Genomic DNA, 16,368 nt, shown 5'->3' on the forward strand with positions numbered 1-16,368 from the left:
CTCCCTGAATGATACCGCAAAAGCTATATTATTCCAAGCATAATACAAGTCACATTCAAATACAAGAACATTTAATTATTTTGAAGTATGAAGGGGAAAATGATCTCTAGACATAAAAGGAAGACTGGATTTTTTGCATAAATTGTTAATGTCTGCTACTTAATGAGCTTTTTTCAACTATGGCTTCAGAACTAGGTAACTGTGTTAGAGTTCTGTAAGGGTAATCAAGCATCCAGTGAATCTCTGTTTCTGTGCTTCATTCTTCCCTTCTTGCTTCCAGAAATTTTGTCTTATTCATTGTTGTATGTAGAGTGCTGAGTGAATCATTTGCAGCTCTAGGGGTGAATTGGGTTAGAGAGCTCCAGTTAAGACCCAGATAATTCATTGTGGAATAAAATTAGGCCACAACTTGTATTGACCTCAGTTCGTGGTTCTATTATTCCTTTTCTGAGCTTTTTTTCTTTGTCACCTAGCTTGAAATTGGCTTCTCCAATACCCATACCCATGCTTCCCCTAATTATTAGTAGTTTTTGACTGACTACAATATTTGAGCATGGAACAAAACCCAAGACACCATTTTCTTTCATCACGTAATAGTCACTCACTCCTTTTTGCTAAAAAGGAATTTAAAAATGACTATTGTGTGGTGAGATCGAGTACATCTCCCATCAAGACCACAGTTATGTGAACACTGATATAAATGCATGCCATTTAATTTTCTCACTTCTGGTTCAGACATATTATAAGGTGCATCAGAGGATCTAAAGATTCATAGATAAGTGTTCTTTCTAGGAGTTTCCCAGGTCCTCCAAGTCAACTCTGTGGCAGCATCCAGGGGAAATATGCCATAAAATGGCCTGGAGGACCTAGCAAATTCCTAGAGAAAGATGAATGTGAAACCATGGATATTGATTCCACGGTTACAGTGATTTTACTGTATATTAGAATAGCCCATTCTGTAGCTTCTTGTGGAGACTCAGAAGATTATGTATTGAATGGGAGCTGGGATTTGCAAGGTGAAGAGTTTTGCAAACCAGAGACCCGTAGCACTCAGACAAATTAATACAAAAATTAAAAATAAACTATCTCTGCTAGCGTAGCTTTTCCCCACCCACTGCTTGAATGTATCTCTCATGGCCCTTCTCAAATTGGACTGAAAGAGTCTTTTTCACATATGTATGCATGGAGGAGGGCAGTTTACATTGGTATTGAAGTGTATGTAAAATCTGTTTCCCTCAAATATAGATGGAAGATTCTTACATTACCCAATAGACACTGGTTTAATCAGTTCTGCAAGTCCCACTTTCCCACAAAATTAACAAAACCACACTAAAAGGCTATAATACACTAAACCCACTTCATAAGGTCTCCATCCACTCTTTGCAGAACTCTGGCCCTGCTGTAATATGGAGCACCTAAGCGTCAGAGGATCTATTACAATAGAGCGGTGATTCTCAACTTGTGGGTCCCCAAGTGTTTTGTCCTACAACTCCAGAAATCCCAGCCAGTTTACCAGCTGTTAGGATTTCTGTGAGTTGAAGGCCAAAACATCTGGGGACCCACAGGTTGAGAACCACTGCAATAGATTGCCCTGATATCTATTTCATCCAAAATCACATGTTTTCAGAAGCTCTAGTGATCTTGGTTCTCATGCAGTTAGATTGATTTAAGAAGGGTGCATTATTCATTTTTTGTATGCTGATTTTTTAATTGTCCTCTGTGTCGGTGAAATATTGCACCAGAAAGTGGCAATTTAAATAAAAAAAAACTAATTGAGCAATGTTGGGGACAGCATTTCAAATCTCTGTGCCAACTCCTTCACTAATATCCAGCTTTTTAAACATCTGTCAATTTGGAACTCTTCTTTCCTTCTGCAGATTAATTGTGATTAATCTCATTAAAAATTTGCCTTGGAGTTAAGTGCCTAGGCAAAGGGGATCTGGCAATGAAGACCAAATTCTCAGGAATGAGTTTTGAATTCTTAATTTTCTGCTTCCACTCCAGAAACTGTCTCTGAGCTAATTGATCCTCTTGCCAGTTTCCTTGTTTATCCTCTGATACAAAGCTAATAATATTTCTAACTTAGCAAACTTGGCAGCTTTAGCAAGACAGTGGTTTCTCCTTTTCCTTTCCTTTAAATGAAACAGATTGTTTATTGTATCTCAACATCTTTAATTTTCTCAAGCTCAGTGCATGCTCTTTCAAAGTCTAATCCTGCTTTGCAAAGTGGGATCTCGAAACCCTGCTGTATTTCGTGTTGACAAGTGACATGTGATGCCGGTCGATGGGTCTCAAAGACGCATCTCCTGTTTCAGTCCTTCCAAAGTCTGCCTAATCTAAGACATATATGGTCGAGGGAGGCATGTGTTCTTTTTTCCCTGCCACGGCAGCTCTGATTGGAGGGCTTTTAGGTCCAAAATATCCCAAGGAGTCTTTAGGGTTATTGGCTGCATTTCAGGTTTACTCTTCTCTCTTTCGCTCTCTCCTGTCCCCTCCTTTTTCCTCCACCCCACTCCTGAAGGGTTTTTTTCCTGCACAAGGGATTTTCCTTGTTATGCTGGAGACTGGTTCCGTGGCTGTTTAGCAACAAGCCCCTCTTCCGGATGTGTCATTTGGAGACAATATCCTCTATGCCTCATGCAGAAATCAATCGGAGGGATTGTTTAAACTGGCACTCTTCATGTTGCAACGTGGGAAGTAACTTGATTTGTTTAAAATGCCAGTCCGGCGGACTCGGCACGGTCATCTGAAAGGAGTAAGCTGGGCCACAATCAGCCTCAGCACACGCTGTAAGTACGGACTTCTACTCCTTGGGACATTGCAAGTCATGCAAGGCCCTCCAGTTGCCCTCCAATGAGCTGCAACAGCTCAGCACTTTTTTGAGAATGTTTGTGCACACGCATGATTGTGTATTTGAAATCTTTGAAGAAAAAAAATAACAGGGGCTTTTTAAGCCCACCTTTCTGAGAGTTTAGTTGTCACAATTTATTTGCTGTTGTATAACAAGGTTACAGCCGGCTGCTTCATAGAGCCACTCTTGTATAATAACAACCAAGAATAACAATATTTCAATTTAAAATGGCAGAGGTGCAAAGTGAAAGCGAAAAGGATGGCGGGTTAGTTTACAATTGATTTGAATGTTGCTCAGGCAGAGTTACATGTTATTTTCTTACTGGGCACCAATCACACATCATTTTTGGATAATAACATTATCAAAAATGTGATTATGTTCCAAAAGCAAGAAAATTAGAAAATACGAATTAGGAAATAAGAATGAGAGAAGACTGTGATGAATAAAATGTATTGATTACTTTTCAAGGTCAGTTCTTAAAGGATTGTTTACACATTTTGACAGCAGTATTCTAGTTTTTAATTCCATTCTTATACTGTGGTGGTCATTTAAAGTAACATGCAATGTAATGCATAGTGTGGGTGACCACATGGTAATGGGTGTAGCTAGTGACGTACTTTAGAAATTACAAGAAATTGGAAAGAATTACTCCTTTAAAGTAATTTCCCAAGCTTTGCATGCCTATCCTATGAAGAGCAATGGCAAAGTTACATGCTTAGAATTGTCTTGTAAAACCAATTTGTTGCAGACATATTGTGAGATGTTCACTAGAATGTGCCTCAAAACTGAAATATTCCTTGATAACAAGGCTGTTAGCTATTTTATTCTGTCTTTCTGCTACATCATTAGTTGCAAGAATAAAGTATGGTGAACTCAGCTGAGTTATTTAGGATTTACAGCCCCGGGAAGCTGAGATAGCTTCTGGCTACTTGAGGTCAATTTGGATTGTAAATTATCTCCGCCCCACCCTGATCCTTGCAGGGATAACAGAAGTAACGTTGAAGCCTGAAGTAACTTCAAAGTTTTCTCTTTGCCTACTATAAACTCTTTGTTATATGTGACCTACTTTAAAATGGACAGAACTTTTTTTACATTTATGCTATGAGTCAGGAGACCCTTCTAGTCCTTCATAGCTTTTCAGAATAGTTATGCCATGTGATGAACTTCACAGAGTATCTTTCAGTCTGAATGGGGCCCAAGGGATGGATGACTCATTTGCCAAGTGTATGGGTTGCTTCTCTCATCCAGGGACCATTATTCTATGTTATTTGAAATGTGATAACAGCAAAAATTAATCGTAACTGGAAAAAAGAAGTCTTATTAGTCACAATAACTCACCTTTCCATGCACAAAGGGAACAGAATGAACCGACAGCAGATAATAACACAGTTTAGGACCTACAGTTTGAAAGCAGGGGTTGTGAGCTAGAGTTTCTGGGTTGACAACATGAGTTAGGCCTCCAAAGGAGAGATACTTGGGGTGGTTCTACCCTGCCATTTAATGTGGTGCGGGGGTCAACCTGCATGTGTTTATACAACACTTGCTAGCTGAAGTGAGTTAATCTAAGCTAGAAAGATTTGGACCTTCCCTGTGTTGGGATAGTGCAGACATTCACCCAAGATTCCTGTGTGGTATCTGGGATCCCCATAGCCATTTTACGCTCCCTGGGCCCAGGCAGCCTGGGGAGGTAGGGTGACTATCCCTCCTACCCTCTGCACCCACTCCCCCCCCCCCAAAAGAAAAAAAGGAAATTATATTTGCTGTCCAGGATCCCTCCCATGTGACTGATCAAGGCAGCTTGGGAGGAACAGGAGGGGACTCACTCCCAACAGAGTTGTCTCATCATTGATATTGAAGTTCCCTGACAGAACAAACCAGGAAGACTCCAAATGCCATTTCTGAGACAGACAGATCAAGAAGGGAGGCTGTTGATCAGCAGAGCGTAGGTACATCCATGGAATCTTTATTGTATCCTGATCACTCGTCTTCACATTTTATTGCTGTGCTCCTTCAAATCATTTTCAGGTTATGGTGAACCGGATGCAAGGTTTTCTTGTTTAGAAAACAATACCGTTTTCTGATGTTGAAAGAGTATGGCATGGTAGAGCAAGGATTCTTCACACAATGGTCTTCCATTTATCATTTAAACTACTAAACCAAAATGTGTTTCATCACCCTTTCAAATATACACATTCAGAGACCCAGCAGACTCTGGGATAGTGCATCTTGTAAAAGAGAAGGAATCCGGATATACTGCTGCAACTCTACTTCCCTTTGCTATGAGCTGGTACAAAGAGAACTCAGCTGGACAAAGTTGTTAGAGGTTAACACCCTTTCTCCTCCTTCCCCCGGGGTCCCAGGAATATAATCCAGATCAACATACTCATCCAGGATAAGGTTCCCAGTTGTGGCTGTTTTCCATATACTGACTTGGCATTAAGAAGTAAATTTATTAGATGTGGAGGGGAGTTTAGGGGCAACCAACCTCGTGACTCTCTCCTGTCTTGCAATGATAGGCCCATGATGCCACAGTGCCTGATGCCACAGTAAATGTTAAATAATGGCAGTAAAGAAGAATGATAAGTTTGTAAAAATAACATTGCCATGTTGGAAAGAAACAGAAAGAAATGATCATTGAAGTCCTGCCTGCTTAAAAAACCTTTATATCCATCCCAGCATTTGTTTCTTAAGCACAGTGAGCTTGGACATCATGTACACCCAACCTTAAGTTTCTTAGCAAACTCTTTGATTCCTCTTCAGTTTTAGGGCCAAATTGGAAGTGACAGTAATTACAGTATGTACATATACGCCTTCAAGTTGCCTGTCGGTTTATGGTGACCCCATTAATCTCATAGGATTTTCTGAGACAAGGAATACTCAGAGGAAGTTTGCTAGTTCCTTCTTCTGAGATATAGCCCACAGCACCTTATTATATGAATGCAATTAGTGTCCCTATTTTGTGGTGGGTTTTTAAAGCTATGGGTAAGCCAGTGTAGCTGAGGGCTGATGTGAAGGGGGAATTTTATCTATTTCTATCTCTGTCACAGTTCCAAGAAGAACTAGACCCCTGAGGCTATTGTTTGTATCTCCAAGTAAGTTTCCATTGACTCTAATGAGAGCTTCCATTGAAATGTAATAATAATTTTTGTAAGAACTTTGACAGGGCTGGATGAAAGGAGCCACCTCTCTGTAACCACCATGATTTGATGGTGTTGAGACCTCCCAACAGCTGATATTTATATAATAGAAATTCTGAGTTGCAGCAAACCCATGAGCTAGTTATCTTTACATGGAACTATAATTGCACTCAATATCTAATTTGGTCCCTAGTTCTTTAGCAGTAGAAAACAGGAAAAATAAAGAAGGAACGTTGAGACTAAATTTAGTGTTATTTCAATCTAGAAACAGAACCATTTAAATAAATAGGATTTATGTAAATAATGCCTCCATCCTCTTTATTATGTCTGCCTCTTTATCATCATCATATCAGTTATATTCCACCTTTCCTCCAAGCTGAGACTGAATATATCTTACAAAAATTAGAAGAAATGCAGATAAAAATACATATTAAACCTTTAGGAATCACAAACAAAAAGTGATTAAACATTCCAAAGAATTAAATGCACTTTAATCAAATTAGTTAAAAAGACAAAAAAGAAATAGGAGCTGAAGAGGATAATGGAACAAAGAGCGGGAGATATGACTAGCCATTGAGCAACTATTTAAAAGCCTGGCATTACTGCTTGCAAATAGTTTACACAAACTTTAATTAGAATTGTTTGTGTTAGCACTATTTTTCAAAGGTCATGCAGTACTTATTTTTAGGACAACCACTTAGCATCCTTACTCCTTTTCACTGATTATTCCTAACTTTATTCCACTGTGTCTTAACAATCCAGTTCCAAAACAAGGAAAATAGCATTAGAATAAGCTAACACAATTTTCCATCTGGATTCATTTTCTCAAGTTTTTACTGAAACCGAGTGATAAATATGGCTTATCTAAACAAACACAGTTTTTGACACAAGATGTTTCCAAAAAAACTTGGTGCAGTTATATATAGGTGAATACTGGAATAGGGACCTAATCTGAAGCATCATCATCATCATCATTTAATTACTTATTAATCACCCTCCATCCGAGATGCTCTAGGCGAGACCCCCACCCCATTGCTTTGTTGTTTATTTGTTCAGTCGCTTCTGACTCTTCGTGACCTCATGGACCAGCCCACGCCAGAGCTCTCTGTCGGCTCTTGCCACCTCCAGCTCCTTCAGGGTCAAGCCAGTCACTTCAAGGATACCATCCATCCATCTTGCCCTTGGCCAACCCCTCTTCCTTTTTCCCTCCATTTTCCCCAGCATCATTCCCTTCTCCAAGCTTTCCTGTCTTCTCATTATGTGGCCAAAGTACTTCATCTTCGCCTCTAATATCCTTTCCTCCAGCTGGGCATTATTTCCTGGATGATGGACTGATTTGATCTTCTTGGAGTCCAAGACACTCTCAGAATTTTCCTCCAATACCACAGTTCAAAAGCATCTATCTTCCTTCGCTCAGCCTTCCTTATGGTCCAGCTCTCACATCCATAGGTTACTACGGGGAATACCATTGCTTTAACTATGTGGACCCATTGTAACCCCTCAAGTAAACAAATCCTTCTCCTTAGCTCTTCCTAACCTCTGTGCATTTTTTAAAAAGAGGAATATACTATTTTTACATGTCCCTAACTAATATTTTGTTAAAGTCAGCCTTGTATTAAGTTTAATTCTTATTATTGGCTTCTTCTAACCTGTGTTACAAAACAGAGACTTTCTGCGAGAAAACTCAGTCAAGGTGGTGATGTGATCAGGGCTGAATAATGTGAAATTAATAAAAATACAAGGTGGAAGGGACCGTATTGAAAGACCCAATGAGCCCTCAGAGTCCCATGTCTTCTCTGGAAAAAGGTTTTTAAAATCAACATTTGACAAGGGGCCTCATAGAGCAATATATCTGTTGCCATTCATTGTTTTTCTATCATTCAACCATTACAACTTCCAGAAAAGAAATGTTTTTTTAGCTATAGTCATTTTTTAACTGAAATCTTATCAAACTTCTGAAGAAAATGTACGGTTTCTGGTTCTGAGTGTATTCAGAGTTAGACCTAATAAAGAGCTAGAAGTGAATTGTGTTTCGTACATGTATGGCTCTTTGTTTCTTTTAACTGGATTTGTGCAGTGATGGTGCAAACCAACCAATCTTTCAGTATCCAGTGAATTAGGCTTTAAATACATGTAAAAGGTCTTGAGCTATGGAAAGCTGGAGTTTGGGGTTGCGTTCTCTAAATGTGCTATGTTGTGAATACTTTGATAATACTTCCTTGGAAGTGTTTTGGGAATTATATGCACTAAACTTTAGGCTCCTCCATAAAGAACAAACATGTCTAGTGGTTGCAGGGTTTGTTGCTTTAGTTTATATTTTTCCCTCATTCTATCCAGTGGTTCTGTTATATCTGTTTGCAATCTCTGGTCCTAGTTGAAACATTTATTCCCATCCTTGAATTGAGTCCTTTGTAATTCAGAACATAACAAAACCAAAAAAGTTTTTTTTTCTCTTTTTTAAAATTTTAGATTAAGAGTGCAATAATGAAACAGTGAAGAAGCAATCTATACTGTAATGGTGCAGATTGAATAACTTATCCAAAATGTGTGGGCCCAGAGGTGCTTTGGATTTCAGATTTTTAATAATATTTTAATATTTGTGTATACTGTATATAGTAAAGTATTTTGGAGATGGGATCCAATCCTAAATGCAAAATTCATTTATTTAAACCAGGGGTCCTCAAACTTTTTAAGTGGAGGGCTGGTTCATGGTCCTCAGACTGTTGAGGGGCCGAATTATCATTTGAAAAAAAAAATACGAACAAATTCCTATGCACACTGCACATGTCTTATTTGTAGTGCAAAAATAACAACAACAACAACAACAACAAACAACAACAACAATGAAAGAACAATACTTTTTTTTAAAAAAATTAACCAACATAAACCTATCAGGATTTCAATGGCAAGTGTGGGCCTGCGTCTGGCCAATGAGATAGTCAAATTAATTAGGATTGTTGTTGTTGTGTGCCTTCAAGTCATTTCAGACTTTGGGCAAGCCTAAGTCTAAAACTGAGGGCAGGGGCCAGGTAAATAATCTTGGAGGGCCGCATACAGCCCCCGGGCCTTAGTTTGGGGACCCCTGATTTAAACCTTATACACAATTCATGTAAACCTTATAGTCTCTCCTGGAATTTGCAAGGTCCTCCAAGTGATTTTGCGGTATATCATCCTTGGAGGTTAACATAGGTAGTTATTTGTTGTTGTTGTTCATATTCACTTTGAATATGCTTTGATGGATTTTAATTGTGAATTTTTTAGTGCTGTTTGTGTTTAATTCTGTTGTGATGTTTGTATATTTGTATATTTCACATTGTATAGGAATGCTTTTATGTCAAGCCTCTTTGAGTCCTCTTTGGAGAGGAAAAGAGGGGTATAAATATAATCATAATGGATTTTGATGATGATAATATAGTTTTAAATTGTTTTAAATGATTTTAACTATTTGTTTTAACAATACTATGTATAAACATATTTTAATATTTGTATGTTGTAGGATTTAAGTTATAATTTGTACTGTTTTTAGTGTTGTGAGCTGCTTTGAGTCTCATTAAGAGAAAAAAGCAAGATATAAATATAATAGTAGTAGTAGTAGTAGTAGTAGCAGCAGCAGCAACAGCAGTAAAGCTTCATTGGAGGACCTAACAAATTCCTAATCTCTCAGTCTTTCAATGCAGCTCTATGGTTTACTAGAATCAGAAGTGAGGTAATGTAATGGCATTCAGTTGTAGCTTTGGTTTCATGTAGCCCCATTTAAGCTAGGAATTATGGATCTTACTATATTACAGGAAAGTTTCCTATGCTCAGCAAAAGTAATTTAACTCCATTCTGTTATATGTTTGTCTGTGTTCTTGGTGTATATGCAGAAAACCTCGTTGTCTATTGTACAGTAAAGTGTTGATTATTGTATTGTGACAAGTCCTGTTTCTAAACAATTTGGACAAAGAGTTTAAACAAAAATGTAAATGTGCCATTTTCAAAGTGCTTTACAGCTAGTTTTGGATCAATCTGTGTACCAGATTTGAACATTTCAGCCAAGAAATCACCTTCTTCTGTTTGCAGCTCAGAGTGCAGTACTATTTCAATGCAATCCCATATAGATCAAAATAACATTGGGGGCATTTCCTCTGCTTGGAGATAAGACATTACTCAGTGGAATAATACAATTAATTATTGATTTTCGTAACACTGTGGCTAACATAAGCTACATCTTTAATTTTAGGAATATGTTAGGGTTTTGTCTTTTCTTATCTTCCCTGTCTCACTCCCTATATGAACAAACATTAGAAGGAAAAGTGTTTTATTATGGTTAACTCATAGAGCACGGTTAAATAGAGAGAAGCAAAACTAAAAGAATCCAGGCCCAGTTTCTTCCCTTAAATGGCATATAATTTTTTCTCTCTCTCTCTTTGAAATGTCAGATTTAAACAGTAAATAAATAAATAAAGCAAATGCATTAAGCAGAAAATAAAAGGGAAAGAAATATACAGGTTCCCGATGCAAGGATGAGAAGCCTGGAGATGTAGAGACATTTTTAGGCCATTCTGCCAAGATAACATTGATAAGACGATTCTTCCTCTTTCAAAAATTCCCCCCTCTTGAAGGTTGTACAGCAACCAGACAGATCCTCCCTGTTTCTCTACAGAGTCGGTTGCTGTTGCAGGTGATTAGGCTGAATTTCAGGTCACTTGGTAACTAAAGCAGGCAGCATGCCATGTGCTAAGGTTCAACTTGGGTGATAGCTAAGTAGAAAGGAAGACAAGAAGTGGGGCCGATTTGTCACGTGGTCCCTCCCTTTCCTGACCCCCTTTTCCTCCTCTGTGCCTCGTAGTGGTTTTGCTTGGAAACAATGCAACTCCCATTTGGATGCAAAGGCAACCCTCCGACATCAGGACTCTATCTGCAGCAGCTGCTGGGTCCCTCTGCTAATGATGCCGTGAAAAGGGTTTCAGCCCAGAAGCAATTAACGCAATCAACCCACCGCTTGTGAAGCCTCCTTGTCTTCACTAGGTCACAGCAGGTGGTGCACAATGATAAAAAGGGGGATCTTATATTTGAATGGGGTCAGGCAGGATGAGAGGGAAAGGAGGGGGAGAGAGATTGAGAAATCTGAATATTTGTCCCAATCTTTTCATTGGGCATGTCGTCTTTGTTGTACACAAAATTCATAAAGAGCTTTATGTCTGCATTTTTCACACAACCTCTTCCATGTTTTTACTGATGTTTTGTTTTTGGCTTTCCTTGTAAATAGAAGATGGATATTCCAGAATTAGAAGCATGACACACACCACTTTGGTTTTTCATTACTATATTGGAGATATAAGCAATATTCATACATGTATTATTTGTGACAAAGAAGGCAGCATCACACCGAGAAAATGGAGAACATCCACTAGAATAATAGAATCATAGAGTTGGAAGGGATACCTTGGGCAATCCAATCTAACCCTATATGTATTTTTAAGGAATATTCAAAAAAGGAAATCAACCAAATGGGAAATGTATTATTTAAAAAATGTATTAATAATATGGAATAAATATAAAAGACACCTCATCAAAGAGAATTCTAATACAATGCCAGTGATAATGGAGAAGAAATTTCCTAAAAACGTAAAAAATGTGATGGATAAGGAATTGAAAAGGAAGAAATTAGACAAAATTGGAAGTTGGAGGGAACAAATAAAGGAGAAAAACAACATAAAGGGAATCCTAGGTGACTTAAATATATCATGGCTTCATTGGGTCCAACTAGATCAAAATTGGCAAAGAAAGAGCTCGGGGGAAAGAGAACCAACAAAATTTGAAAATATAATATTAAATGAACAGACTAAAGAGGAAAATGAATATCCGAAAGGGATAACCCTTCAACAAGGGCAGACTAATCACCGTCCAATTTGGGTGGTATAGCCACTACATTGTTTATTTGCACCATCTGTTAAAGAGTGGTTTAAAGCTTCTGTGCATGGAGGCATCATTCTCATCTGTTGTTTTTAGAGATGTTCCAAACATTTGAACAAGGTTTTCACGCCAGATGGACAAGGCTACAGAAATTCTGAGACCTCCAGAGGCCATCCATGGATCTCAACGCTGATGTTATAGTTGTGCACCCATGGGGAGTAGCCAGACCTTTTCCAATCCTTTCTGAGGCACATTGGAGAAAACAGGATCATGGAATACCTGGCATCATGTGGTTTCAGGGCTTTAAAATAAATGAGTTGGGTAGATTAGCATTCCATAAAGTCCACATGTGGATCTTTATGCTATGCTGAGGGAGTATTGAACTGAGGCCACAAACTAGCAGCAGCTCCCTGGAGAAGACTGTTTAATTCTTCTATGTGGACATGTTAAAACTTAAACATAAGATCTCTTGGATGCCCTCAACTTTTGCAGGGTTAGAGAGCTGGATCTCTGCAAAAGGAAATATTGTGAATACATTATCATATTTTTTTTAACCTAACATTTCTCTAGGCCTTTCTAGTTTCTCCAGAATGATTCTGTGATCAACATCTAGCAGAATTTATCCATAAAATCATACTGGAAGATCTAGAAATTGTTAGGGAGATTTTTTTGGTCGCATATAGGGCAGCATGTTAGAAGTGGCAAATATAAGTCATCTGTGAATATTCAAATCCACAAATGTTTTGCTCGAAAATATGGAGGGATAATTGTACATCAGTTTTAATTTATCATTACTGGTCTGCTTCCAATGGAAAAATGTTGTGCAGTGATTCCATCCTTTCCTTCCTAATAATCACGTCCTAATATTTTGCTTCCAGAAATATTCATACGAGAGTGTGGGAAAATGATAACCACTTGTTTTACCTCTGAGACTGTGTTGTATGTTTCCCTTGGTGCCATTTTGATCATATTTCTCCTTGCTCTCTAGCCAACCTGTTATATTAAGAAAACTAGCCCTCCAATGAAACCATCCTGATAGGCTAAGAAAAGCAGCCTCAGAGTAAATAATTCAAGGGAGAGGCCCACTGTGCTCCTGTGCAAGGGTTTGGATTACACAGCTTGTAACATAGCCCATTGTGGGAAGCCAGGTGTGTGCTTGGCCATGAGAGAGTGGCGTTGACGTTTATCCGAGCAGAAGTGCCACCATACTATGGTTAACAGGGAATGGATTTGCCACTGCTTCTGCCTCTGTCAGTGTGACTGCATCCTCCTGTGCAGAATGTCTTGTAGGTGATGGAAATTTTCTCTTCTTTTTTTGATGGTCTTTTGGGCTCAAACCACTGCTACAAGGGGTGGCATTGTTGATTCTCTGCCCTGCATATTTGAATAGCGACAGAGTTTTGAATGGGAAGGCCTCCCTTTGGGAATCCCTTTGAGATCTATTTATATTTTCTTGTGGTTGATGACTGAACTGCAAGGATGTTTCGATGAAACAATTTCAGTAGTTGGGAGGGGAAAGGTCTGAATAAGCATAGTGAACCCTGACTTTATTATGAGATGCTCTGAAATCAGATTATATTATTGCCTGTGAAATTCTGTTGGTATTAGTGTCATTTTATATTTGCTCTGTGTCTGCTTCCATTCTCAATTAGTTGTTACTGCTTTGTTTTGCTGTATTTCAGGACTTAGTTGTATTTTTCAAAATGTCTCTTCATATATATTTTATACATGTATGATCTTGATGTATAGGTGTGCAGACATTGGCAGCAGGGTGGTGAATCCATTTCATATTTTATTTTAAACATTAAATCAGCTATTCAGTGCATGGAACTTATTTTGTGGATAAGGTTTATATTTTATAGCTCCTTTAAAGTTTAGAATGCAACCTGAAACATATTAAAACAGGTTCTATAAGTAAATATGTATTTAAAGACTATAACAATGTATGGTAATTTTTAATAATGAAAATAACCCTTGGGAAATTGTAATATTATAATAATAATAATAATAATAATAATAATAATAATAATAATTATTATTATTATTATTATTATTATTATTATTATTATTATTATTACTATTATTATTATTATTTGTAGAAGGGAGGTCCTTCTCACTCCCACCACCGTCCCAAACATGGTTGTGGGGACGAGGGAGAGGGCCTTTTTGGTGGTGGCCCCCCGGCTCTGGAACTCCCTCCCGAGATATATTAAATTAGGCCCTAACTTGGCCACATTCCGGAAAGACCTGAAAACCTGGTTATTTCAATGTGCTTTTGACTATTTTGGCACAATTTGACAGAGTCCTTTTACCTCCACCTATACTCAGCCACTGCACTTTATTACTGGCCCATCTTATTAGTGACCTTGCAATATATTGCACATGTAAAATTTATTGCCTTGCCTCCAATTTTTGAACATGCCCATTGCTCCCGGCTATTGGTTATTGTTGTTGTTGAGTTTTTGCTTTTATGATTTGTGTATGTTTTTATGTATTCATTGTAATTGAATGTATCTTATGTTTTTTTTATTTTTTGTTGTGTTACTGGTCCTCATTTACTGGTCCTCATTGTGTTACTGGTCCTGAGTCCTTTCGGGGAGATGGAGCGGGATATAAGAATAACATTGTTGTTGTTGTTGTTGTTATCATTATTCCACTCTGTCTCCCTGTGGGGACTCAGGGTAGTTTCCAACATAACAGGCAAACATTCAGTGCCTATATAAAGCGAAAACCATAAAAATTTAAACAAAGAACAATATTAAACGTTATACATTAAATTAAAGTAAGCAATTATATTAAATAATATTTAATAAATTGTATTTTAAAAAGCCCAAGATCTTGCATGAAAAAAGCAGCAAGGAACAATGTCATCCACATCCTCAAATCATTCCTAGATGAGGAATTTTTAAAAAAAATCTCATCCAGATTTCTTTCCCACATTCTACAAAGTTCTAGGACACTACAAAAAGAGTTAAATTGCATTATCTCATGAAAATTCTTTTTATTTTGAAAAAGCGAGTTCTTTATTTTAATGGTATGCAAAATAACTGTTGTAACTATTATACTGACTATGGGATCTTTATAAATGGCATATAAACAGTTGCTTCAGTTTTAATGATCAGAGAAGACAACAGTTGTAGCAGATGGGGATCTGACCAGATTAGTCTTCAAGCAGGAGTTGGTGCATTAGATATTGGCATCTGTTGGCTTCTCATTTTTAGTCTGAACTTTAAAGGGGCTGTCTATGTTGCTAAACCTATTTTTGGCTTGGATTTATGCCCTTAAATGAGCTCTGTAAAGTCTGGGTTAAAACCTACAGTAAACGCATCACCCAACTGACATGGAAACCACCAGCCCCACTGGAATTAGGGTAACCACTTGCTCTTTCCCCCAAACAACAGTGTAAAACAGGAAAGAGAATTGCATAACATTTACATATTCTCAATTTCATGTACAGATGAACAGTAAGAAATAATTGCTATTATGTGTTGTTATTGTTATGACTTACTTTCACTTGGTGACTAAAACAATGAATTCCATTCATGTGGGAGGGAGTTGCCGAAAGGCAAATTCAGATTGGGTGACAGCTCTGTGACAGTGTTAAATACTGTATATTTAGCACAGCAGGCTGTAGTGTTGTGGGAGAGAGGCAAGAAGGTTGGTTTCTGAGAGGCAGGTGCAAACCTTACTGGGTAGGGTTACAGTCTTCTCTTTAGAAATGGTTCCCTGGTAATTCGATCATTTCTTTAGTTTTGCTCTTTCCAAGTACAGAGTTCCCCTGGCCTAGCAGCAAATGACAAAAGGTTGTCCAGCACTTTGCAGCAAAGCTGGAGTACCTCTGGCTTTCCTGGTGTTTTGGATTTCAATTCCCAATAGCCCAGACCAACCCAGCCAATAGTAAAGGTTTATGAGGATTGCAGTCCAAACCATCTGGAGGGCCAAAGGTTCCTCACACCTGGTTTATAAGTTTTAGACTTAACCCTTGGGGTTTAAGGGTTTATGTAATAATTTAATAGCAGGGTTGCATGGTCATTTAAGCCCCAAGGGTCACTTTTGGTGTCACCTGGCAGATCAAGGGCTATGTAAGGACAGAGAGAGGGAGAGACTCAAATCACAGTATGCAGAGATGTGGATGTTATATTCTGACCTTGCTTGCTGGGATGTTGTGGTTGCTTGTATATGTCCGGAGGGAGATAATTGAGAACCTATTCCTTTCCCTAGCTATCTCAACTGAGATTGCAGTTTCCTCAGTTGAAAAGAGCCATTTTGGAAGCTGGTGAAAAGGTAGATGTTGGACTTCCTACCTTTGAATGCTGCATAAGGAACGTCTACAAATGTATCACTGGAGTTCAATTTTTTATCCTTTTTGTGGGTGCTTCCTTTTGTGGGTACTTTAGCCATTTTTTTCATAGAGATATCCCAAGGCAGGAAAAATGCAGAATTTCAGAAGAATGAATGTAAGACTAGGGAGTAGTGATGACT

The 16,368-nt window shown here is 38.2% G+C and overlaps 1 protein-coding gene across 8 annotated transcripts in view; it reads left to right on the forward strand.

Moving 5' to 3' along the window:
- The window catches only part of evl (Enah/Vasp-like), a 176,129-nt gene that overhangs the window by 120,545 nt on the left and 39,216 nt on the right, over positions 1–16,368 (forward strand). Inside the window, exon 1 of one of the 8 annotated variants that reach the window (XM_008116942.3) lies at positions 2,515–2,789. The exons of the other annotated variants lie outside the window; for them this stretch is intronic. Within the exon in view, the coding sequence (XP_008115149.2) occupies positions 2,717–2,789 (73 nt within the window). The 5' untranslated portion in view covers positions 2,515–2,716. Of the gene's footprint in view, positions 1–2,514; positions 2,790–16,368 lie in introns of those variants that run through there. 8 annotated transcript variants of the gene reach the window in all.

Source organism: Anolis carolinensis, chromosome 1 (genome assembly GCF_035594765.1).
Source record: "Anolis carolinensis isolate JA03-04 chromosome 1, rAnoCar3.1.pri, whole genome shotgun sequence".
NCBI lineage: Eukaryota > Metazoa > Chordata > Lepidosauria > Squamata > Dactyloidae > Anolis > Anolis carolinensis.